Source organism: Syngnathus leptorhynchus, chromosome 7 (assembly GCF_054491065.1).
Source record: "Syngnathus leptorhynchus isolate UIUO chromosome 7, UIUO_Slep, whole genome shotgun sequence".
Lineage (NCBI taxonomy): Eukaryota > Metazoa > Chordata > Actinopteri > Syngnathiformes > Syngnathidae > Syngnathus > Syngnathus leptorhynchus.
Genome location: NC_141201.1, coordinates 4,078,276 through 4,102,572, shown reverse-complemented (window position 1 = coordinate 4,102,572; position 24,297 = coordinate 4,078,276). Strand labels below are relative to the sequence as shown.

General features: G+C 43.9%; 1 protein-coding gene across 4 annotated transcripts in view; it reads left to right on the top strand.

The window, feature by feature from the left end:
• Positions 1-6,308: 6,308 nt before the first annotated feature.
• Positions 6,309-24,297, top strand: part of LOC147054223 (homeobox protein cut-like 1) — a 49,211-nt gene continuing 31,222 nt past the window's right edge. For all 4 annotated transcript variants that reach the window (XM_085917323.1, XM_085917322.1, XM_085917321.1 and 1 more), the window contains exons 1-2: positions 6,309-6,506; positions 23,748-23,858. In XM_085917323.1, coding sequence (XP_085773449.1) covers positions 6,444-6,506; positions 23,748-23,858 — 174 coding nt within the window. In that variant the 5' untranslated portion in view covers positions 6,309-6,443. The remainder of the gene's footprint in view (positions 6,507-23,747; positions 23,859-24,297) is intronic.

Sequence of the window (24,297 nt, the reverse complement as noted above, 5' to 3'; positions counted from 1 at the left end):
ACACTTTTACATGACTGCTCCTGTTATATATATATATATATATATATAAAATTTATTACATTTTATAATCTCACGACATTGTTTTACTTCAGTTTGTGGATTTGACGGTTTAACACATAATGAAACATCTTGGTTAAATATTAATTTGTTATGAGCAATGATTCCCAAAACGGGTCAAGTAGTCAATATATTTTTTTTATCACGTTACCAACAGTTGAGTAAAATCCGATGAATGTTTGTCATTTTTAATTCACGTATGTTGTTAATGTTATGGATGAAAACTTTAAATTATTATTAAAATATACCATTTTAATTGATCAAGAAATGTTTCTATAGTTTTAAACTTTTTACAAAAAGCAATAATAACCTTATAACGATAATCATAATAATCTTACGAATGGCTTGTTCTTGTGCAGTACAATAAATCTACCACTGGGTGTCTCTATACACAAAGCTGTGCTGAGGTTGGATTTCTATGTGTTGGCCTCAATGAGGAACCTGGTACGGCTTTTCAGTGAAGTGACACTGTAGGCTGTTATTGTCGGGGGGGGGGGGGGGGTGCATGCATTATTAATTTTGCCAATAAATAAATATTCAGTGCTTTGAATCAGGCATGTTTTGCCGCCACACTTTGAAATGTTGGATCTTTTATTCAACGTGGAAAAACAAACCCAAACAAAAAGCCTTGGTTGGAATTAAGTGGCTAAAAAAAGTAGTTCCACATGTTGCCTGGGTGAAGTTGTTGTGCTGATGGTGTGAAAAATACCAAAACATCTGTGTTTGGAAGGCTCGAATCTGGCAGGAAAAAGCACGCTGTGTATGTGTGTCTTTGGACATCACCCCCCCACCCCCTCAAGTCCCCCTATTCCCTCCCCCTTTAAGAGTTTGTCATGAATCCCGGATGGAAACGTAAAACATGGAGCGGTGGGAGGAGATGAAGTGAAGAGCATGTGTTACTCCACTGGGTCCTCCTCCTTCCTGTGACATCCATTCACTTTTCCTCACTGTGGGGTTAAAAAAAAAAAAAAAAACGGAACTGTGCGTGTCTCTGCATGTCTGCTGTGTGTGAGATCAGCTAACCCCGTAAGAGGTTTTGTATTCTTTTTGCATTATTTATCACCCCCCCCTCCTTTCCAGCGGAACCGTTCTATTTTCAGCTGATTCTTCATCTGATGTTCTGCCTAGAGGGGGTTTATCTGGGGCCTGGCGAGAAACAACAACAGTCTGCTCCCAGTATTATTAACACATGTACGTCTCGCCGCAGAACCAGGCGAGGTTGGCGTGGTTGGGGAGTGACGTGCGATGGCGTTGTGCGGTCTCCTTGCTTTTTTTTTTTTTTTTTCCCCAGTCTGCCTTTGTTGCAGGAAACGCGTAGCGAGTCAAGTTCGGGCCGGCTCGTGTATTTTCTCCACGTTTGAAGGCTGGCCTGCAGTGTCCACGACCACTTCCTGTTTTGTAAAATTTATCATAACACGCTGAAACTGAAACCTTCTAACAACCTCTTTCAACACAGCGGGGGCACAAGAAGTGAGTGTCAGTTGCCCAATTATTATTCTCCTTTCCCCAATCGGTGAGAAAAATTGTCAAGTGGAGGCATCAATGCCGGCTTTGAGTTCCAATTTGAAAGTATTTACTACACGGCTTGCAAGACTGCTACCACAGGCCGATGGTCATGTATCAGTACTATGGTGAGACCAAAAAAAAAAAGGCATGGTAAGGTGATGGCTTTTACCAGCAGTGTAAAAGTGAATTGTAGTCCACGGAGAGCGCGGTAGTCTTTTACGACGGGACCCCCAGGTCATCACTCATCTTCCCTATTGATTTTCTCTTTTCGCGTTCTCGGGGGACAGGATGTCTCAATTGGTCCCGCCTGGTGTGGGAGTGTGAGCGACAGAGAAAGAGTTGAAGATGAGCGAGTAACGGTAGGGCCAGGGAGGGGGGTCGCACGGGCCCCTCGCTGACCCACGACCTTAGCCATGACCCCGCAGGTCACACCGGAGGTCAGGGGTTGTGTGAAAGTGCCACCGAGGCGATTCACTGCACCGCCGGGCGCTGATGATCTTACGCAGCCGTGCCGGGCTGTCTGGCGTGATCAGTGTTGCGCTCAGCCCGCGGGCCCCCGAGGGCCACACATCCGTCTCTAACGCGGCCACATGAGGCCTCGCTAAAAGCACCTCGCAGGCACCGCCACTGAGCACCAGCAAAAGGGAAGCAGAAGAAAAAAAGCGTCAAAGCTACAAGACAGACAGTGGCAGGAACATTATGGCTGATATTCCAACAATATCTTGTTGCTTGAACAATTCAAGAAAGGCTTGTGTACAAATAGTGTGAAATTAAATCCATTTTTTTTTTTACCTTTAGCTGTTCGCATTTGAAGTCGAACATTTGTCACAGGTAATCAGTAAAAGCAAAACAAACAGGAAGCACATCAAAAATGAAGTGAAATGTTTACCACTAAAAAAGTTCTTGCTGGCTTTGCTTTCTTTGGCTGGTGTCAGTGCCAGACGTGTTTGTTTGTTGTGGCTTCAAAATAATTTGTAGTTGGATTGATAACTCGGAGCCAGACGTGTTCCGACAGGAGAGCTGCCCCCCCCCCCTCCCCCTCTCGCATCAAAGCAAACGGGTGCAGTGAGATCAAAATGGTTGTCGTGATACTCAGCACGACGCTGGAGTGACTTGCACATCTGCCTCGCAAATCCAAAGTTAAAGCTTGAATTTTCAGCTCTGGTCTTTTCTTTGTGGTGTCAGCGAGATGTGGAATGTGGGTGGAGGCCACAGTGACCATGATGATCATTTAAAATGGCTACACCTTGTGGCAACTCGTCCTTCAAGTTCTATTTGAGCTTACCGATAGATTCTGTTTTATGAATTAACTTGATGTTTTAAGTCCAAGGCTCTTTTTTTTAAAATATTTATTTAGGATAAAAACCAACTGGAACAAAATAACAAAAGCACACATTCACGTAGAAGATAGGCAATAGAGTGGTGTGGATTAAGCCTGACCTGTATTTCAGGTTTGACTTAATGATAGGCCTCATCGTAAGTCATGGCAGGCCCGTGCAACGATGTGGACGTTCATCAGTTGGCACAAAACATTGAGGATTTCAACGACTCTGCTTGCCAATAGTGCGAAGCTCACTTATGTCAAATAACTACGAAGAAACGATATCCATGCTACTTGCTATATTATTATTTTCTTTTTCTTTTTTTGTGGGCTCAACATGTCTGAAAGCACAAAAACTCAACTAATGAAGCTCTGGAAAGTTGGGGAATATAATCATATCATATAATATAATATAATATAATATAATCAACATCAAATTGGGTTTACATGTAACAGGATACACAGAAAAGACTCAAAGAAACGTTCTAAAAATAGAACAGGAAATCTGCCATTTTGGTTTCAAGCAGCCATTTTGAAAGCAAATTCCACAAAAAAAAAATCCCTGGAAAATTAGGGGGGGGGGAAAAAAGTCCCTGACACTAGTTTTACCATTCAGCACAGAATTGGGTGGATGAAGACGCACGGAAAAGGTCTCAAGGATCCATGCTTAAAAATAAACAAGAAGTCTGCCATTTTGGTTGAAAGAAACCATTTTGGGAGTGAACACCTTGAAAAGAAGGCTTATAAAAATTGTCAAATTATAGAGCATCGTGTCAAAGTGGTCATTTTGAGAATATTTGAAAAAATCGGGTGTGAGAGCTCCTTCATCACTGCTTGTACCTTTAATTCTAATTTTGGTGGTTCTTTTTAAAGGGTTGCTCTTCTTACGTGCTGTTAATAGCTAACCTGATGGTAGGTCAAGGAGGGAAGAAAATGAAGCTAAATGACATTTTCAAATGATGGATAAAATAACCCAATGTTATTTTGGGCTGCTTCAGAGTGTGGAAGCAATGAGGGCCATTCATACGGAAGAGGGCATAAACCCCAAAAAGGTGCTGTGAAAGAGGGGCATTCATTATCTATGCCACATTCCGTCTGTTATTTTTAACGGGGGGGTCGAGTGAAGCACAATCGCTGTTAGGGAAACAAAAATAAATCTCAAGCAGTATATTTTTGTTGCAGATGGAGCCGATAGCAAGACTGTGAGCAGTGTGTGGCTTACAAAAAAAAAAAAAAATCACCCAGACAGACCTCACGGCACCCAGGAAAAAAAAAAAAGAAAACAATATAGAATAGTAGAGATGTTGCAATGATAAGCAGCTATAGGTTATGTCCAACCTGCGGTGCGTGGACCATAAATGGACTGCCAGAGTATTTGCAGGCCACAAAAAAATAAAATTAGCCCCCCCCTCGAGGATAAAATGTGTTTTCAAGGTACAATGAGGCCCCCTTTGCACGCGAGTGTGCATACATAGCACGTAATTAAAAATTCGACCGCACGGCAAAGGCGCGGTCGGCAGGAGCGATGCCTCGGAAGCAGCCGGGGGTCAACTGCAGAGCGCAAGGTCAGTTTGACAGCAGTGATATAAAAACACATACACACTCCCTGCAGATGGGACTTGTATTGTCACCGGGCACTATTTGCTTTGCAAATGTCATTTGAGTCGTTTTTATTAAGGTTGAATGAATTTGAAAAATGATCCAAGTGGGGAAGGTTTGTGTACGCACGTCGTCAATGTTGTTTTTAAGTTGGACGGCGGCCTGTCGCTGTGGTAAAGAATTACGCTGGACGTATATCTCCTTGCCCAGGAGTTTCCTGTGTTAAAGGTAGGTTAAAGGTTACATCCAAGCACCATTTCTTGGCATTTTAAAAATTCTTTCCTCCAAGTATTTAGTCACGGGTCATCTTACTAGGATAGGATTGGAATGGGAAGTTGCTAAGCGAGAAACAGAATCCGTAGAGGCCAACTTTGTGACATTTAGGCTATAATTTAAGGACTTTTTCAACCCTTCTAGCAAGTATTTTCCATACAATGAGATGAAGGAAAAGATAGAGGGCCGGAGGGAATTTGGCTTGATAAAATGCATATCAGCGGTTATTGGTTGCATATCATTGTATCATTTTTATAGCACTGTCAATTATACGCTTCACACTTATCTGGATATCTGTCTATTTTTTTTGTTTTATGATTTGGGAGGCCCGACTACAAATGCTATGATACCTTGAGATATGAATTAACTTCATTTCTTGACCACACTTGAAACCTGAGAGTCTAAAATCTTCTATGTTTAAATGGATATTAATAAAATAATTGTGGTCTGTGCATTTTGATCAACTGTGAAGAAACATAAATAAACTATCTACATGTGTTGCTGCACCATTAGTGTTCTTAGAGGCTAATTGTTAGCCTGCGTGCCCTATAGTTTGCCATTCTGTGTTAACATTCAGGTATGTGTAATTGTCTTTGTTTTACGTTATGCTTGACAGTAACCTTCAGTCGAAAGTGGCAATAAACAGGTTTTTGTCTATCTCTTTGTCCTTCTATCCTAAAAGCAAAACAAAACAAAAGCAGAAAATACATACTGGCACTTTTCCAAACAGCTCATTGGCCTTCAAGTAGCTATTTTTTATTTATTGTGAAAACGCTGGGAGCGTTCACATGTTATTGTACACCGATTAACATTATTAGATTTTATTATCCTCATTTTTTGTTGTTGTGCTTCTACTCCCACATCGAACTTTAACATATTCCAAAGATTCACGTTGAGCAGTCTATGGTTTCTCTTCACAATTTTGGCACAATTGCACTTTTTTATTTAAAATAAAAAAAAACTATTCAACAAAACAAATTCTTATCATTCCCACTGAAAATTGTTCAGCTCATTCAATTTACTGTGGGAACAATTTTTAACATTCTGGAAATACCACATTTCTCACCATTATCATTCCACATAATCAAATATAGTTCTATATCAGTCCACTTCATTACATATCTTTCAATATAATTCATTTTCATTTTGCACACAGAATTGCACATTGTTCACAATATCATTCTACATCATTCAATTTCTTTCATTATCCCCACATCATTCAAAATCGTTCAACATTCTCCACCAACATTGCATTTTTTAAATGAAACTAATCCCACACGATTTAATCTGATTCAACAAATTTCACAAGATTCCAATATTTTTATTCGGCAATTCCTCCAGAAATATTTGAGTTTTTGTGATCTTTACTCGTCATGATAAGACGACAATCTAATAAAACACACAATATGATGGGAACTATTTTGAGCTCGTAAAAAAAGGGGGAATATAACACCCATTTGGAATTTACCTGTGAATTCCGCGTATTGATAAAATGCTATTTAAGCAATTATAATGGCGTTATTAAAGCGACAATCTAGCCGGGTGACTCCATTCCACCGGCAACCGTGATCCAGGCGAGGCGCGGAGATACTCCAGTCCGGGTTTTCTCAGCGCCCGCTCCCCTCCACTGAACTCCAACCCCCGCGCGCTCTATCAGCATCTCATTCCTGTCTCAATATGTCTCAAGATGGCGGCCAATGCAGGATCGATGTTTCAATATTGGAAGCGCTTTGACTTACAACAACTACAGGTCAGTGGACGCTCTCTTTGGGTTATTTCGGCCGCCATTCCACGGGGGTCTCGCGCTTCTCCCCCGGGTAGCTTTAGTGTGTGTTTTTGTTCCGCCGCCGCCTCGTTCGCCCGTTCACGGAGGGGGAAGAGAGCCCGGAGAGCTCCCCCTCGCATTGATGAAAGTGGCTCCTCTCGCTGATCAGAAATTGATCCTCTTTGTTCAATTCCACATCGATCGGACCACTGCGACCGGCTACCGGCGGGGGCGACGCCGCCGGGATGCGGTAAAATAACAAAGCCCCCTTTCCAATCCCTCCTAGCCACTATCGCCGAACGATGTCGGCCAGTGCGGGGAAGCTTTTTCGCCTTGGCCACCTTTTTTTATCGCGTGTTGTTCAACTTTTAGTAGCCGTAGTTAGCCCGTCGCTTTAGCCGCGAGGTGGCTACCTCGGCTGGGGAGGGAGGGGGGGGGATACACCAAGTGTCTTTCGTTAGACGGCGGCGCTGTGGGGACACCCGACGTGGACGTTCCACACAACAACACTCTTTTGTGGTATTTACAAGCAAATGAGCAAGTTTACTTGACATGTTAGCGAGCTCTTGGGCTAGCGGTTTGGAGGCAGTTTGACGCCAAGTGGCGGTTTGGTTGGCTGTGTGTGTGTGTGTGTTTTTTTTTTAACCACTATTAACACACTGCCGATCTTTTTTTCTTTTTGGACAGACTAAACAACACTTAAATAGTTCGACTTTAATGTAAGTCCAAAAAATGTTTTATTATACACGAAAGGAGCGTGACCTTGTTGTGGTTTTATTGTATTTTTCTTTTGCTTTTTACGCTAAACTCCTGAAATGTGAAAAGTGCGTGCGTGCGTGCGCGCGCCACTAATCTCGACGTGCGCGCGCCTGCGGAACCTGGTCTGAATATTGGGCGCAGTGAGTGCGTGTGAACGGCGGCCTGTATGTACATGCGAGCCGGTTTGACCTATCACAAGACACCAAGACAATGGCACTGTTGTGTGCGTGGATATGAGTGTATGCCCCCCCCCCTCCTTCTTCCCCCTCCTTGTGGCATTTAACGTGAACGTGCCCTCACTGGGCGACTTCAACTTGATGCCTGTTCGAAGAAGCTCACTCCGGTCATTAACATAAGATGGCGTTATCTAGGCTAAACACTCCCCCCCCAAAAAAATTTGCACGGGATGGAAACTTTAATTTGGGTCACGGCGAGCCAGAGACAAAAGGATAGCGAACAAGTCTTCCCGGTGGCCTTTGTGTTGCACTTCTGCCACATCATCAAGGCTCCACTTCTCCTATTTATTTGATCCTACCCCTGCCCCCTTGTTCATGCATTATGTAAAAAAATGTGCCTCGCTATCTGTCTCCCTCCCCCTTCCTGTTCGCCATCCAATCTCTCACTGCCAGCCTCCCCTCCTCCTCCTCCATTTTTATTTTTTCCTCCCCTCTCTCCTCACTGGCCCTTCACCCCGCTCTCACCCATTTCTCCCTGTTTGAACTGCTGTGTGAATTTGTGTGGGATCAGTCCTTTTTTTTTTCCCCTCCCCTCCCTCTCGCCCTCCCCCTTTAGTACATGGACTGCCAGCATGGACGGTGAAGGCAGCGCCAGCAGCCAGGACATGAAAAATGCATCGCATAAGTTTGTGATAAGGCCCTGGGTAATTATGGCAAAGGCCCCTATCACAAGCGATTAGTCAGGACAGTGAATCTGAGCGTGTGCAAAAAGGCTGGCGCTTGGCAGGCCTGTCTGCGGGATAGGAATCAGTCAGAGCTGGTGTGTGTGTGTGTGTATGTGTGTGTGCGCAACTCCTCAGAACATTCACTGTCTATTATTGATGACATCTTATTTACTCTAACTCCCACCAAGAGGGGCCCTCGGAGAAAGTCTTTATTCCGATCTATTTTCCTGCACTTTGTTGTAGATTATGCCGTGTGGAGACGTGAGAATTTTTCCACCTTCGACTCGGGAAAATGCATTGGAATGTTCCTAGAAGTCGTTCCTGCAAACTTGTATTACTGACTGAGTTATTATTCGGCTTAAGGTCAGAATAGGAGTTTCTGAAATGATCGGAAGAACCCGTTTACACGCCTCAACGGGCAGAGCTACGACGTCATTTCCGTTTGTTACTTTCTCTACCATCGACAACAACAAAAAAAATCATGTCACTCACCGCGGGAATAAAACAGGAGAAACAATTACGCTGGTAAAGAGCAAATTTTAATCAGAGACGGCTTTATGTGTCCCAAAATGTATTTTGGCACGGATTTAAAAGATTTCTAGCAGATCAGGTTTTGGAGATTTGATATGTTTTGTTTTCAAGTTTGACCTATAAAACTTGCACAGTGTTGTAATTTATAGCTGTGACATTTCTTTAAAAAAAAAAAAAAAAAAAAAAAGAAAGGAAAAATCACCCGATACACAATTTATCCAATTTTTACAGTCCTTAAAAATGAATTTTACATCTTCGGCCTTTGTGAAAATTTTTGGTGGATGAAACAAAGATTGTTGCCAGCATATTTTGTGGTTTTCAGCATAATCGAGTGCAAAGTAGCGCTAAAGGATTTGCCTGTTAAGGCCAACCACACATTTGTTGTCTACTTTCAACCTCGGAACTTCCAAGTGGGACATTTGCAACTTCCCAGCTCTCTGGAATGCGACGTATATCACCGCTGTCCTATTAAAAGCCTCTTTTGTCCCGCTTTAGCTGATTCGGACTTTGAAAAAAAACCAAAAAAAAACAGCGAGATTGTCTACAAGTGTTTAGTCTAACAACTCATCAAAACATGTTCTATCACAGCAAATGTATTTTTTGCGAGTCCAAATTGTCCTTCAAGGCCCGCCTGGACTTTGTTAGAAGATTCGCCTGGTCGTCATTATTTTGTGATAATAAACAAAATGAAGACAACCTTGGTTGTGAGTGGATGACAAACAAATGTGTATTTTTACAAAACAAAAAATCTCTTTGATACATCAATGTTATCCGGAGATGAATTCTGCTCATTTTATTTGGAGCTTTTTAATCACGTGTCTCTTTATTACAAAAATATATATATATATATTTGTAGAAGGCCAGACAAAGACATAGTAAACGTTTTTGGTGGTCCCCTTATAACACTTATTTTTGCCATGTCATTCTGGTGATAATTTCCCCTCCTCCTCTGTCGTCCATGTTTTTGTCTCAATTTTGGTGTGATGATGAAAATCCACGCCAAGCTTCACGTCATTCGCTTGAAGCAGTCGATTCCTCAGGCTCCAGCTGCCGATGTTCATTAAAATCTTATTTGATCAACGCCAAGAACCGGCAAGGTGCTTGTTACAGGACACAGAGTGCTTTGAAACAACGTCGCGAGCTGTTAACTTGTCTTCTTTTTTTTTTTTTTTTATCCCGCCCCCCCCCTCCTTCCACCTCCCTTCTTTTACTTTACCCTTCCCTTTATGCTCCCTCGCTCGCTCGGCTCCACTTGAAACACAAATGGGCCCAACAGTGATGCTTTTAGTGAGGTCTTGCAAACTTGCAAAATGGATCAGTGATTCAGAGATGACGGCAGGATGACTGTGAATTACAGATGGAGGAGGTTTTAGCGACTAATCCGTGTCTGTCCATTACCGAGTGGAGTTTCTTTAGAAGAGCTCATCAGTCTTCTCTCCTATTGTTGTTGTTTTCTCCCCCCCCTCTCTCGCCTTCTTTTTCATTTGACCCAGTCAAGCAGTTTGCTGGGAACATTGTGTCTTTACTTGGGAAGATTGCGCTTCATTATTGGCAAAGCCCGAATAAGATATGAGACGTGGGATTTTTTTGTGTAACCTTGGAAAAAATTGGAGACAGAAGTTGAGCTGTGTGCCATTTATTTAGCCTAATGGCCTTCATTTCTCTTCCGACAGTTTGGAACTTTGTTACTACTGTTTGTGTTAATTTAATTGTTTTTGGTGGAAGTTTGAGTAAAGGGTAACATTTAGTGATTTCCCACACTCAATCTAAAATTGAAGAGTGGCCGTGATAAGGAAATGATTTTTAAGAATTTTTATAGTTGTGCGGAACAAATGGATTCATGTTGGTCGATGAATCTCGTTTGTCCTGAAGCTAAGCTAGCTAGCTTCCTCCAGTAAGTTGAGTCAGGAGTTCATTTGAAGATTTGCGGGAAGGCTTTTAATCATGGCAGTCGCTTACGCTATAAAGTTAAACGAAACTTTCAATCAAAACTTCCTGACGTGATCACAGTTTGAAATTGATCTCTTATCGGCTGTCATATTTTTGTAAAAGGCCGATGTCACAGGTAAGACGCTAGAGAATGAAGATAGCAGTCCTTAGTGGGGGAACAAATAAATAAATCACGGAAATACATTTTTACCCGATTAATCGACAGGTATTCCGTTCAGATGTCCGTTCAGAACATTCCGAGTTAGTTTTCTTCGTCCTCCTTTTTGTTGATTGATATCAGACCGTCAAGATAATTTACTGGTACACCTCTTGTAAAAACTTGACTTTGGCTTTGATTGAAGGCGCACAATCAATTGTCTGGCCTTGGAGTTCTCATGGGTTGTCCCTATTTGTGAGGTGCATGGCTGTAGTAACTTGCCTGAAAACTCATCTGTGGTTCATTCTTCTTCTCCAGCTTGTGGCCGGCCGGGTAAATTTAGTCAAGGTAAGCTGATCACTCGGTGGCGGTTTAAATCTCTCAGCGACCGGCCCGCTGTTGTCGTTGTCTGCACAAGTTTTAGTGTTAATTTACGAGCTGGTTGTCTGAAGGCACCGGCTGAGATATTTTTACCCCGACTGTTGCTGCACAGGCCTGGGGAGCGTTGAGGATGGGGGTGGCGGTTGGGGGAGGGGGTCAATCACGTCATGCTTTTTTTTTTTTTGCTGTAGCCAAGCAGCCCTCTTGCCCAGTGACAAAATCTGGCATCGGGACTGAGCTTGCACTGTGTGCTCGGTCGGTGGGTGTTGGCGACTAAGCATGAGTCAGAGTCGGTCGGGCGAATGCATGGCAAGTCTGCCACTTGGCTGACTTTGTTCTCGAGAGCGAGCGACAGACCTCGGCGAAAGTCGTTCTCACCTTAGACTCTTCGCTTAACTCGCCGGTTCGATTGAACCTTCCACCGACGAGGGGAGTGTCAGCTACGCCCGGTTTAAGCGAATTTTACAAACACAAAATAACTTGAGTCATAATCTAATAATGCCGTCGAGCACATTTTACACACTGGGCTGTGGAAATTTTGACCAGCGTCTTTTGAGTGCAGATTTAAAAAAATAAAAAATAAATCGGAGCAGAAGTGCGGAAACAGATGGATATGTTCAATGGATAGAATTTTAATGAAAAAAATCTTAATGATGTGGTTTTAGTTTTGTGCCTTTAGAGGCCTATTTTTTCTGAAATTTTTATTTTACATCTGTTCATTTTTTGATGTAAGGCCTTTCGCAATATGCTAGCATGTCTTTAAATGAAAGGAGGTTTAAATTGTTTATGCATGTCAGTTGTTTATTTTGTTGGGTTGTCTCATCGATGTTTTTGTCATCTTTTGGAAAATCAATGTTTAAAATTAACGCTAGAGCAATTAACTTTTTTTTATTTGGACCAGTGAAAAAGATCCTGATGACTAAATATTTTTTACAACCAGTCCTCTGAAAAAATCGAGTTAACTTTTTTTTTTTTAAAGCACAAGAAACAAAACAAAGACCAACTGTTTTTCTCTCTTTTTTGGGGGGGAGGTTCGAAGTGATAAGTGGCAAAGTAATGTCATAAAAGCTACATCTTGTTTTTCAAGGAAATGTAACAAAACAATGCTCCATTGTTTTCCCCATTGGCTCGACTTATTTTGCTCCCCACGTGCCGTCTCGGTGTATGTTTAGGAATACGAGGTGAAAATAACCTCGAAGAAATGTCAGCGTTGCTTCACTGTCTGAAAGCAGCAGTGGAAATTTTAAGCTTTAACCCCTTCGATTGGTTCAAAAGTTGGAAGATTTCTGGCAAAACCCACCTTAAAGTTACCAAGCCTCAAAATAAAGACGTTAACATGGAAATACAAACAGAAGCAATGGAGCATAAAACGAAATGGAGTCCCATTTCCACAAAGTACCACATTGTGATCATGTAAACCAACTCGGGGCGGTTACACTTGAGCGGCCGGTGCTAAAGTTGAACGCTGGGCTTGATGTAAAACATCGCTCGCGTGTCCTTACGCATAAACCTAGCGTGACGTGTTTTGAGGCAAAAGCCTCCGTGGCCTTCAATGATTGAACTCCTTCCTTATTTTAGCCTTGTTTATCACGCACTTATCATTCCGTCTGAGCTAAATAAGGCGGCAAATTCCCTCTTATACCGTACCAATCCGTGGCCTCGGTATCGCTGTCCGGTTAGATCATTGACGGTCAGTATTGAATTCTAATAGGCCTATTGGTGCGTCTTAATGCTTCTCATATTGAATTATGATATTGGCAAAGGCTGATGGCCTCGGGATTGAATTATGATATTGGTGGGCTGCGGGCTAATGGTTCTCAGTATTGAATTATGATATTGGCGCACTTTGATGGTACCGGGATTGAATTATGATCCGACTTGCTATCTGCTAAAAGCTCGCGCGGTGTCGTTTTCAATGTCAATCACAGGGAGATCCATCGCCGGCCTTCGGGGCTCGAGCAATCATTCACGTCGGACACGGACGGGCAGCCTTCAACCTTTAGCCTGGCGTCTTCGTCGGCCGTTTGTGTCGCAGGTTTTTTTGTTTTTTTTATTCGATGGCAGTTCACCCAAGCGCGATTAGCTTAATGTTGTCTCGACGCTTTCTCGAAATAATGCCGAAAGAAGCAGATGAATGTGAAATGACATGTAAATCTCCTTTTTGTGATTTGGGATAAACACTTCATATCGTACTGATTAAAATGAATTGAAAATGGGTTCGCTGGGAATTAGTCTTATTAACCGACTGCGTTACGCTATAACGCCCGAGCTCAGCTGTAAACTAATGCGAGCGTAATGGCCGCCATTGTGAGCTAATTCAATTCTGCCAGTGTCCACACCTTCTCGGTGTTTATGTTGAGCTCATGCCCATTTTGGTCAGTTTAAAAGAAGGTAGAGTGCTGATGGTCCAACCCCCATCGCCCCCCCACCCCCATTGCCCGCCCGCCAGCTTGGAGAGTAAATGGACGAGCCTGCTTCTGTGTCAGCCTTCTAAAAATAACACAGACTGCTGGCTGGGCTCAGCACAAAACTAGCGCCGATCATGATGATTCAACTACCCTGTGTTTGCAGGTGTGTGTGTGTGTGTGTGTGTGTGTGTTGGGCACGGCATCATTTCTGCTTAACCGTACAGTAGGTTCGCCCGATTGATTATTTGAAGTGTGGCAATGGCTCATGCTGCGAAATGTATCGATTGTTGTCGAATCAGCTGAGGGTGGGCAAAATGATTGACCTTTGCCGAGCACAAGATAAAGCGATTGTTTGGATTGCTTCACAATGGTTGGCTCGTTGCGCCCAAAATGTAAACGTTAGGGAACTTTTTAAAGAGCATGCAGTTTATGGTGTTAAGGCAAAGAATACAATTTTCAGCTTTTGCCATTTCACACAATTTTGGGGGAAACCGTGTTTTTGCTGGCACATGCTTTTTGTTGGATCAATAGAACCCGTAGCTAATAATCAAATCAATTACCATGACGAAAATTCCCACCACTTCAGTCCAAAGTACTAAATCTTCTCCCAACGCGCAAACGTCTGTCAGACTCGCCCTCAGACGGTGCCTTGACCCCTGCCGAACCTTTGACCCGAGCAGCTGTCAGACCGGAGCCAGGGTTCAGGGGTGGGTTGACCCTACCGGCCTCTCCGTGACCCAGACCGTCTGACTGGCCCAATCGTGGTAGCAAACAGACGACCACTTTGCCATCTGCCGTCGATGAGCTCCAACCTACTTGAACTTGAGATCTGACCGAGAACAAAACAATCTGCTTGAACGAGATTTGTATAATTTCGTATTTTCTAAGACTTTGGTCAATCTGAGGCCTTGTTCCTGAAAGTGAAAGTGGGACCCAGTGGCGAGGAGGAAAGAGGGGGGTGGGGGAAAGGGGGCCCGTGTGCTTAGTAGACACAGGCTCATCCGCTGACTGCCGTCTGACCCCGAGTTCAGCAGTATGGTTATTAATAGGCCCAGAGGCCTCCGCTTCCAGGAGGCCCTTCTGATCAACTCCAGATGCGCCAGAGAGAAAACAAGTCCAAGTCGGCCAATCCGTGTTTCACGCGGAGCACAGATTTTTGCAAAGACTGATAAAGAGCGAGCGAGGGAGGAAAGGGAGGGACGGGAGACCTTTCCACAGCAGGAGTGTGTTTTCCGAGGCTTTTTTTTTTTTCTTCTGTGTGTGTGAGAGAGGCTATGTGTGTGCTTTACTTATTACACTCTCTGCCCCGAGACCGAAAGACCATAAAAACGTATGGCATCACCATGGCGACCGTAATAACTGCCTATAAAACAGCGTGTAAACGGTGAAATAAGACAAACAGAGCAGAACAGCCCTGAGTGAGTGACTGGCTGACTGGCTGGCTCAATGGCTGCCTTCCGCCATAAAACTATTTGAGAGCCAGACTGAAGGAATGCCTCAGAGGGTGCTGTGGCTGTCACGACACATGAAAGGATTAGGCTCTGTGTTTTATCTGCTCTTTATCTGATGGTAATGGATAAGCTGAGTGTAGCCTATCATCTGACGCTCGGGCCCCAGGTTTCATGTTTTTTAGTCTGGTGATGGTTTGTCGACTTGACCGCTTTGGTCTATTGATTGCCATTTGATGGCTTTGATATGTAGGCTGTGTTGAACAGGTCGAGTCTTTTATGCAGTCCGGGCTCCAAATAGCTTTTAGCTGTCCTTCACGCCAACCCCTTCTCTTCCCTCCCGCCCATTACTTTAGCGGTTTGTTTGATCTTTGGACCAATCAATAGAAAACCGGAGCTCTTAAACATGCCAGCCCCCCCCCCCCCCTTGTTCGTCTACTTCCCACTAAACTCCATTTCACTTCCTTTATCCTTCCCGCTTCAATATAAACATTCTCTCAACATAGGCCGATTATAATTACAAGCTATTACTAAGCTAATTATTCTATCGTTGCTGCGCCGGTTGACTCGCTCGCTCAATGTTTCTGTTTTTTTTTTTTTTTTTGCTCAGTCCAAAGTCATGCGAGTGGAGCAGAAAAGTCATAAAAGCTGAGTAAGAGTTAGCCTGCAGACACGCTCTGTTGATGCTGATCATGTCGACCACGAATGTCAAACTTAGTCAGAGGTTCGGGCCCTGCTAACAAAAAACAGTGACAGCGTGAGTGTAAATGTTCTTTTGATGAAGGTTTGGGCACTGCTGGGTTTAATTTATGCTAACATGATAATGGGTTGTCAATGGCAAGCGAAGGCTGCATTTACGCAACATGGTTCAAGTGACGTTGGCTTGGAAGTGGTTCAATTGGGAGAAGCGTCGGAGAGAAGCGTCGGAGCGGTTAAAGAGGAAAAACATAACATGTACATATGAATAGATTTTCCAAAATGTAATAAAATTAAATCAGAACACCATTGGAAATCCACAACAAGATTCTTCCATGTTATTAAAAATAATATGAAATCATCGGCGATAATTCAAATGAAAGGCGACCCCTGACTGAAACGGACTCAGCCGAAAGTCAAAACAAACAAACAAAACGTTTAAGTGATTGTCAAATGTCCCCAAGGAAATGTCGTTAAAAGCCCAACCCTGGTCAATTAAATGACGCACTACCTGGTGCCATTTTACCTGGTTTTGACTGCATAGCCTTTTGGCACGGACATGGATAGGAACACTAACCCTTCTATTCACCGCTAATCTTTGTAGCTGGCAAAATAATAACCGAGTTTTCATTTAAGTGGCTTCACCGTATCAACAGCCTGTACCGTCATCTTGAAGAGCTGGTTAGATGTGTTGTCCTAGCCCAAATTGGCGTTGGGAAATAAAAAAACACACTTGTGGGTTTTTGTTGTTCTTTTGGCTTAGTCTTGAACTCACCTCTTGCAACATGGACGTTTTTTTTTTTTTTTTGCACGCATACAATATGGTCTGTGTTGCCAAACAGTAACTGAACTGGCACAAAAAGTTGGCCCTGGTGTTTTTTGGCTCATTGTGAGGGGGAAGTAGCACCCCCAGAGCGACCGGCCCAGCAGGCATTTACCCGCTAGTATGCCCGTTAGCTAGTCCAGCCCTGATATAGAAATATTAAGATTATTAAATTATAGTTATATAATTTTTAATAATATTATTATTATTTTATTTTTTATTAATTAAAATATATTTTATGATTATTCAATTTTTTTTTAAAAACATTTAAAAAAAAAAGATTTTGGAGAACAAGGAAAACCACAGTAAACAAGAAGTGGACAGTTTCCTTGATTGTGATTATTGTGACCTGGATAATTGAGAATGTAAAACCGGAGGGAAGAATCATTTTTTAAAATCTTAGCACTTTGCTAGCAAATATGACAATGTTAATATCCTTAAAAAGCTTCGCCTTCAACAAAGTTATTTTTAACGGCTATGCAAAGCCAGGATTTAATGTCCCCCAGGCGAAAGAGTGCGAGTGTTTTTAATTCGAGTCTCTCGCAACTGAACAAATAACATAAACTTGCGACGCCTCCTTAAATGGAACTTCACAACAAATCAAAAACGTCAAACCGACGGCCAACTGATCTAATCTTCACCAAGTTCTCGCCACTTTTTTTTGACAACTACTCTATTTTCCAGCCCGGTAGACTTTAAAAGAACTAACACGAGTGGATATCCAGCATCCAGACTTTGATTGATTTTTATTCCCTCGTTGACTTTATTGCCCACCGCAGGGGGCGAATTATTTCTCGTGGCCCGACTCCCATCATTATCTACCAGTGATTACTTGTATGTGCATCTGATGTCATGTAATGGATAGCGGCGGTGTCAAATGTGCGGTCCAGTCCTTGGGACCCCGGCGTCTCCATTGAGCTACGCTCTTGGGCCCGACTTGATTAATCCCTCTCTTCAAAATCGCCGTTTCCATTCTTTTTTTTTTGTAGCTCGTATCTGTGCACTCATCCCCGCCCCAATCTCCTCTCCCTGGCACGGAATGGCTTCCTGGTAGAATGGAGGCATTAATTCAGGGATGAGAGGTGTGATATACTCGCCCTCTCTCGTTCTCCCTCCCCGTCCGTATCTGTGGTGTGTTTGTAATGCGTGGCCTTTATCATGGCTGAAACAGCTCACTACCCTCTGATCCTATCTGGGATCTCAATATCCTAGCCGTTCCACCCTGTAAACGCAAGGATGAAAAATCTTGCCCTTTTACACCCCGGCATATCACCGGACCCCCTTCTCCTCCACTCACCCTTTGTGACACGGCCCTCTGGGCCGAATTCAAACTCTGCAAAAAAAAAAAAATGAGAGCAAGTGAACTGCGCTTCCTCCATGCCACAAAGCATCTTAGTCTCATTATATTTGTATTTAGGCACAACCCTCCTCGCTCTCCCCTCTTGTCGAGACAATAGGTCAGGCAAAAAAATGACTCGCGCTCGGCGAGCTTCGGGAGAGTTAAGGCCGGGATGCTGGGGGGAGATAAAACAACAAGCGGTCTCTCAGCAGAGAAAAAACAAAACAAAACACGGATCAATATAAATGAGGCTGCCGTGTAAAAAGGCCACTTTTGATCCAGGCCTCCGTCAGCGTCGGCGAGGTGAGTCTTGACAGCTTACGCGCTGCTGCCAGATATGGATCTGAAAAAAAAAAGCTAAATGCTCTGAGACTACAAGCTTCTTGTTAGACTCCAACCACTGTTGACTTCAGGGATGAGTCCACGGTTGTTTCAGGTTATAAAGTCCTACGAAATTTAAGGTGGTGGGGGTAAATATATGTCGGAGATTTTGGAACCAATCGAAGAATCTCCCGGGCTTCCATTTCACGACTGTCCAGGTCCAGAAAGCGACGTTAGCCACAGGTGTCAACCGAGTTTTCCCCCCTGAGCTAGCTTGTTTACGTGCCGGTTGATTAGCAAAACATTTATTAACTGCCGGCCTTGACTTGGAAATTTGCAGAGGTGACAAAGATCTATCGTGGAAGCGGCGTGGCGTTTAAAGCCCCCCCCCCCCGCCTGGAAAGGAGGCAGTCAGACGAGCTGCGAGGATGGCGGGCCCCCTTATCTGCGCCGCCGTTGTGTTTTGAGGGGGCGTCGCCTGTGATCTGTGCTCATGTAGCGTGTCGCCAAAGCGAGCGCGGCTGACGCTCCCGACTGAGCCGCCAACCTTGCGACTCCGCCCCCGCACAGTCGGTACGGCGTACAGAACAGTCAGCCGCAATGTTGTCAGGTGGCGGATGGAGAAAGGAGGGAGGTGGGGGGGGGCTGGCTGTTTTTGAAAGGTAACGCCTTATAGATTCCAGATAAGGAATCTTTGCCGACGTCGTTTCTGTTTACTATCATAACCACATAACCGCCTCAGACTTGGCGGCGATAAAAAAGACAGATTAGCGAGTGCACAGGCAAGCGCGGAGAAGTTCATCTCTTAAACATCTGTCGCCAGCTTCGACAAGGGCTTCCCACGTTGCAGCACATACACAAATGTTTTATCTTCAAATATGAAGCCCCTTTGTAGTGTGACTAATATGTTGTTTGTGTTACCGAGAAGTACTGAATGTGTTGTCTGTCTCTTTTTTTTTTTCTTCTTTTTTTTTGGAGCTGGCTCCAATTCAAAGCAGTACTTTATTAGATGAATGCGTAGAGTGTGCGATGAATGTGGAGCTGCACCTACGTTGTGTTTGGAGCTGAGCTAGCATGGCAGACGACTTGGCACGTCTCGCTAGCCAAATGCTGTAAACAAAGTATTTCGAGCAGTTACAATCCCAATTACTCTTTGGAGAATGAGATCTGAAGGCTGCTGTTCTCTCTCTCTCTCTCTCTCTCTCTCTCTCTCTCGCTCGTGCACCCCCCCCCCCCCCCCTCCTCCTCCTGGGTTTCCATAGAAGGCTCCGGATCGACTTTATATTGTATACACAACAATAACTTTGTTGTCATTCCCAAGGCCTATCTTGTCTCTGCATCACTGGAGCATGAGGGCACAAGAAATTCCACAAAGTAAGGATAGCCGTCTGCCACTGCTTATCTCATTTCGCCGGTCGTCAATACGATTGGCATAATCGGAAACGCCTGATTGGGCCGCCTCCCGTTTAATGAATCGGGTTTCGCTGTATCGACACCTGTGGCTCATTTAGGGCAATTGGAGTGATTTTTGAGCGCATAAATGTTCTTCCTTGTTCTGACGGTTAGCTGTAATAAGATTTATTTACCCGTGATGGTGATCAGGGATGCTCGTATCTCTTTGGCTCGAGCGTCAATGCTAGCACAAAACATGCTAGGCAGGCTCCAAAAGAAAGTGAAAGGACCGGGCGCCCCAACTTAGCGCGGCGGCTCGTTTGTGCATTCATGTGCGAGCACACGCGTGTCGAGCAGCGGGCGGGGAGGCTACTCGGCCAAGTCGGCGTTAGAAGTCTCTCGAGGGAGTGTCGGCAAGCTGTTCCAGTCGTCTTTACAGCTGACCAGACGGCCAAACGAACCAGGGCAGGAACCGCCGTAGCCCGATGTGAACTTCTATCCAAATTTGAAATCAATGTAGTTGCAACCTCTGTCTGTCATTTCTTTGTTTTGGTTCTCGCAAAAGTCTCGTGACTTCACGTAGGACGGCGGGTTCAACTTCCTGAGCCGTATTGTTCTCCAGGAAAAAAAACCCAAAACGTTTCAAACTGTATGGCTTTTAGGGCGTTGTGGTTGCACTGTATTTTGGACGGAGTGCTCGTGGCTATAATTAAATGTAGACTGGAGCTTGTTTTAGAATTTTGATTGTTGGACCGATGATATAATTGTCTCTGCGCTTCGTCTACGGTCTGATTTATCTTCACCACACTTGTGTCAGTGAAAGCCTGTTTTCAAAAGTTTTTAAAGATGAGCGTTTGTGTATGTTGATTTTGTAAAGTCAAATTATTTGTAAGGTCAGCATAAACATACCAGACGTTGGTTTTTGTATCGATTTTGCGCTTTACATCTTTTTAGGCCGTAACATTATTATCGTGATCGCAGATCGGGTTGCTTTATCGACTGCCCCCGCCATCACTCTTAGAATTTCAAAATGTTTACTATTACTTGCTCGTATTGAACTATTTATGTTGTCTACCACCGTCGCATACATTCCTAACAACTAACCCAACAAACGTTGTTTTGTTTTTTTGGTCATTGACTCACTCGGGACTGATTTTGTACAGAATAAGAAATAAAACGATTTATTTTCTGTGTCAATGTATATCGTGCGGACTCCCTGGTGGTCACCAAGATGTGATGTGGAAGAACAGCGGGAATTGTGCACTTTGGGATGTTCCGCTCTATCAGCAAGATGAGTGTAAAGTCTGCCCGTGTGTGCTGATGTGTGCAAAGAGTTTGCTGCATAGACAAAACCCGACCATGTATGAGGGTCTGTTTTTTTTTCTTTTTTTTCCCTCTCCTCTCCACACACATTTTCAACCCAGATCATAATTACTCGCCCACTTGGAATCCGATCAATCCTCTTTTCATGTGCAATGTGTTTATTTAGCTTAACGGACAGAATATTTTCAAGCAGTGGGGATTTTGGTAACAACAGAGATGTTTGCAGGGTATCGGAGAGGGAGAACGAAGGTTGTCATGCGACGCACGTGACACCACAACCGAAGCGTCAGAAGTGGGATATTTTCATTTTTTTCCGAGAAACAGATTTTGTATGGACTACCGGTTTGATTCCGTAAATTTCTCGCGGCTGTGTTCAAAGCGCAACGAGTTGTATTTTAAAGTCTATCAAATAATATTGAATCTGGACAAAGTCTGCGATGACTACTTTTTGGGTCATAATCATCGCCAGAATCACTTAGTCACCAGGAAAATGTAACTGAATAATTAACTCATTCACTGCCAGCCCAGTTAAAATAAAACTTTGACGTCTATATCCGTCAATGGTAGTGAATGAGTTATTTGTGAGGTCTCGTCAAATGGACAAATATTTACAGTTTTGAAAAGCGCGTAGTCACGGCAACTGCTGGTTTTTTTTTGTTGTTGTTTTTTTTAAAGGCTGTGTCATGGATTCCTGTTGGCATGCCAATGTTATATTGAGTGGAGTAACTGCCATATTGGAAGTCTTTAACAGGTTACGCGCATAGCAACCATCGGGCCAAATTTGTTTTGCCCTGCTTTAGCTCAACTTCCCACACTTGACGTCATTTGTTCTTCTTTAGACCGCAAACTTCATTTGGACTGAAATGTGCCCCGCTGCTTGCCACTCGAGTCGTATGCAATACGTTGCGTTCATTGTCGGCTTGATTGATGCTCGAGTCGTAACACCCCCGCCTCGTATGCTCTGTAAAACTGCATCTTTAGTGGTTGTGGTTAAAAAAAAAAAAACCCTGAGCAAAAGAAATTCCAACACTGCTGACAATTCATAGCGTCTCGCTCTCGTTCGAGCCTTCTTGTTTTGTCGCGGGGATGTTCAATATTTACACAACATATTCGCAGAGGGATTCGATATTTTCAAAATGCTCTCCTTGTGCTGCGCGCAAAATACTTGTTGCTATTTATGTCATCCTTTTAGGATTTCAACTGAAACGTAGCCATGATTTTTATTTATTTATATTTCAGGGTCAGTCAAAGTGGCAAAGGTGGAAAACTGATACCAAACCGAAAACCACTACACTACCAATTTAAAGTGACCTGTGTGTGTGTCCTATTTACGAGGGTGAACTGACTCATCGATGCATCGACTTATCACTCGGTCATAACTCGATTAATCGGCAATCGCGTTTCGGAAATGGGTTAGGGTTAGATATCCCCCCCTCCCCTCCCCAAAAAATCCTCCAGCTGATCTTACACGACTTAACCAGTACTACAAAATCCATCTTTTTTTACATCAAATGTAATGTGATTAAAATTTATCATAGTCCTCAATTTTTTTTATTTTTTTATTTTTTATCAGGCATACAAGCCCCTGCACACGCTCGAATTGACTAACACCCAGAGCAGCTGCTCCATGGCCACGGGCAGACAGGCTGCTACATCAACCGCTCCACGGGCAACGAGAGCACGAATTGAGCTTTTTTTTTTTCTCCCCCTTCCTCTCCTCTCTTTCTTTTTTTTTTTTTTTTTGTCCCGTGCTGCTGCTGCATTAACCGCTACAGCAACGCTTGACCAAGTTCCGTTATTGGGCTTTTTTTTTTTCCCCCCCTCTCTCCGTGGTTTGTAGATAAAACAAGATCACATCCACTTGGGGAATTTGACTTAATGTTGATGGAGGGAGGGAGGGGGGGGGAAGCTTCTCATTAGTACTCGATCATACTATTTCTTGAGTGTTATCGTGGGAGGTGGGCAATGTGTGCGTGAGTGTGTTTTGGGACCTTGTCAGCAGACGGAGCCACAAGGGCCCCTGTGGTAATGTGTGTATTAAATGATTAGTGTGTTAGTTAGCATAACGGCCCTTCAGCAGCGTTTAATCACTCTCAGGGGTGGGCGGCCTCACAGGACGTGGAGGAAAGGATGCAGGAGGAGGGGGGGAGGGAGGGAGGGAGAAGAATTTTAACAGAGGAGTACTGCCGTTTGGATGATGAGTGGAGAGAGGGAGGAGGAGGGGGGGGGGAGCAGCGTGACAGAGGGCAAGAATCCAACAGCAACACAATCTGAGCACGGCAAGATACGATCTTTATAAGGCCTTCAACGTCTTGTTAATGTCATCATCATCTGGAACGAGCAACCGTAAATAACTCTTAATAAGAATGCGGGATGGACGCGACGAAGACGGCGGCGACACGCGGGACGATTCGCCGCGGTCGTCGGGTGGGGTAGATAATTGGCGAGAAAAGTCTTTTGCCAAAGCTCACACAGTGGCAAGATACTTGATTGTGTCGGTTCGCTTACTCAGCATTTTTTTTTCTCCCCTGGCGTAGTTCTGTTCTCACCAATGCAGTTCACCAATTTGACCAGGAAATGATTTTCAAATTGACAAGCCCGAAAAATGCTTACTGTGTCGACCAGCTTTTAAAAATAAACTCCCATGACCTATTTTTGGTGCCATTGTCCAAACGAATCACATTTAGTCGTACCAGCCATTGAAAATGAACAAGAAAGCGAACAAATGCTCTAATCATTTTTATTCAATTTCTCATCTCTTCTGCTTCCATAAAAAATGTTGTTTTTTTTATTCTAAACTGTCGCCTTTGTGTTGCAGAAAGAACTCGACGCCACCGCCACACAGCTCGCCAACAGACAGGATGAGAGCGAACAGTCCCGGAAGAAGCTCATCGACCTTAGCCGCGAGTTCAAAAAGAACACACCAGAGGTGAGCACGCGTCCCGTGTTGGCCGGCCATCCTTTCTAGCTTCTTCTTCCTAAATGCACAAGTGATGATTTAAAGAGAAAGCGCTGCAGCGGAGGAGGAGAAGAAATGCCGAGATGTGGGCTTGGCTCTTAAAAATAGTCTCTCCATTAGTTTCCCTGAAATCCTAAAGAGACAAAACAGAAAACCCCTCAGGGGTTTGTATTATCTGACCTAGTTTTTTATGCGTGCAGAAAGTGCGGTCCGGGAGTGTGTGTGTGTGTGTGTGTGTGTGTGTGTGTGTGTGTGTGTGTGTGTGACCGCAAGAGCGAGGGAGCGGGAGCGAGGCAAAGAGTGTGACAACGCTACTAAGCGGGATCAAGGGGGAATTCTGTCCCTTTCCTGTGTTCCCATCTGCCCTCCTGGGAATATTTGTTTCATCTCTGTTACCCGGGCAACACAT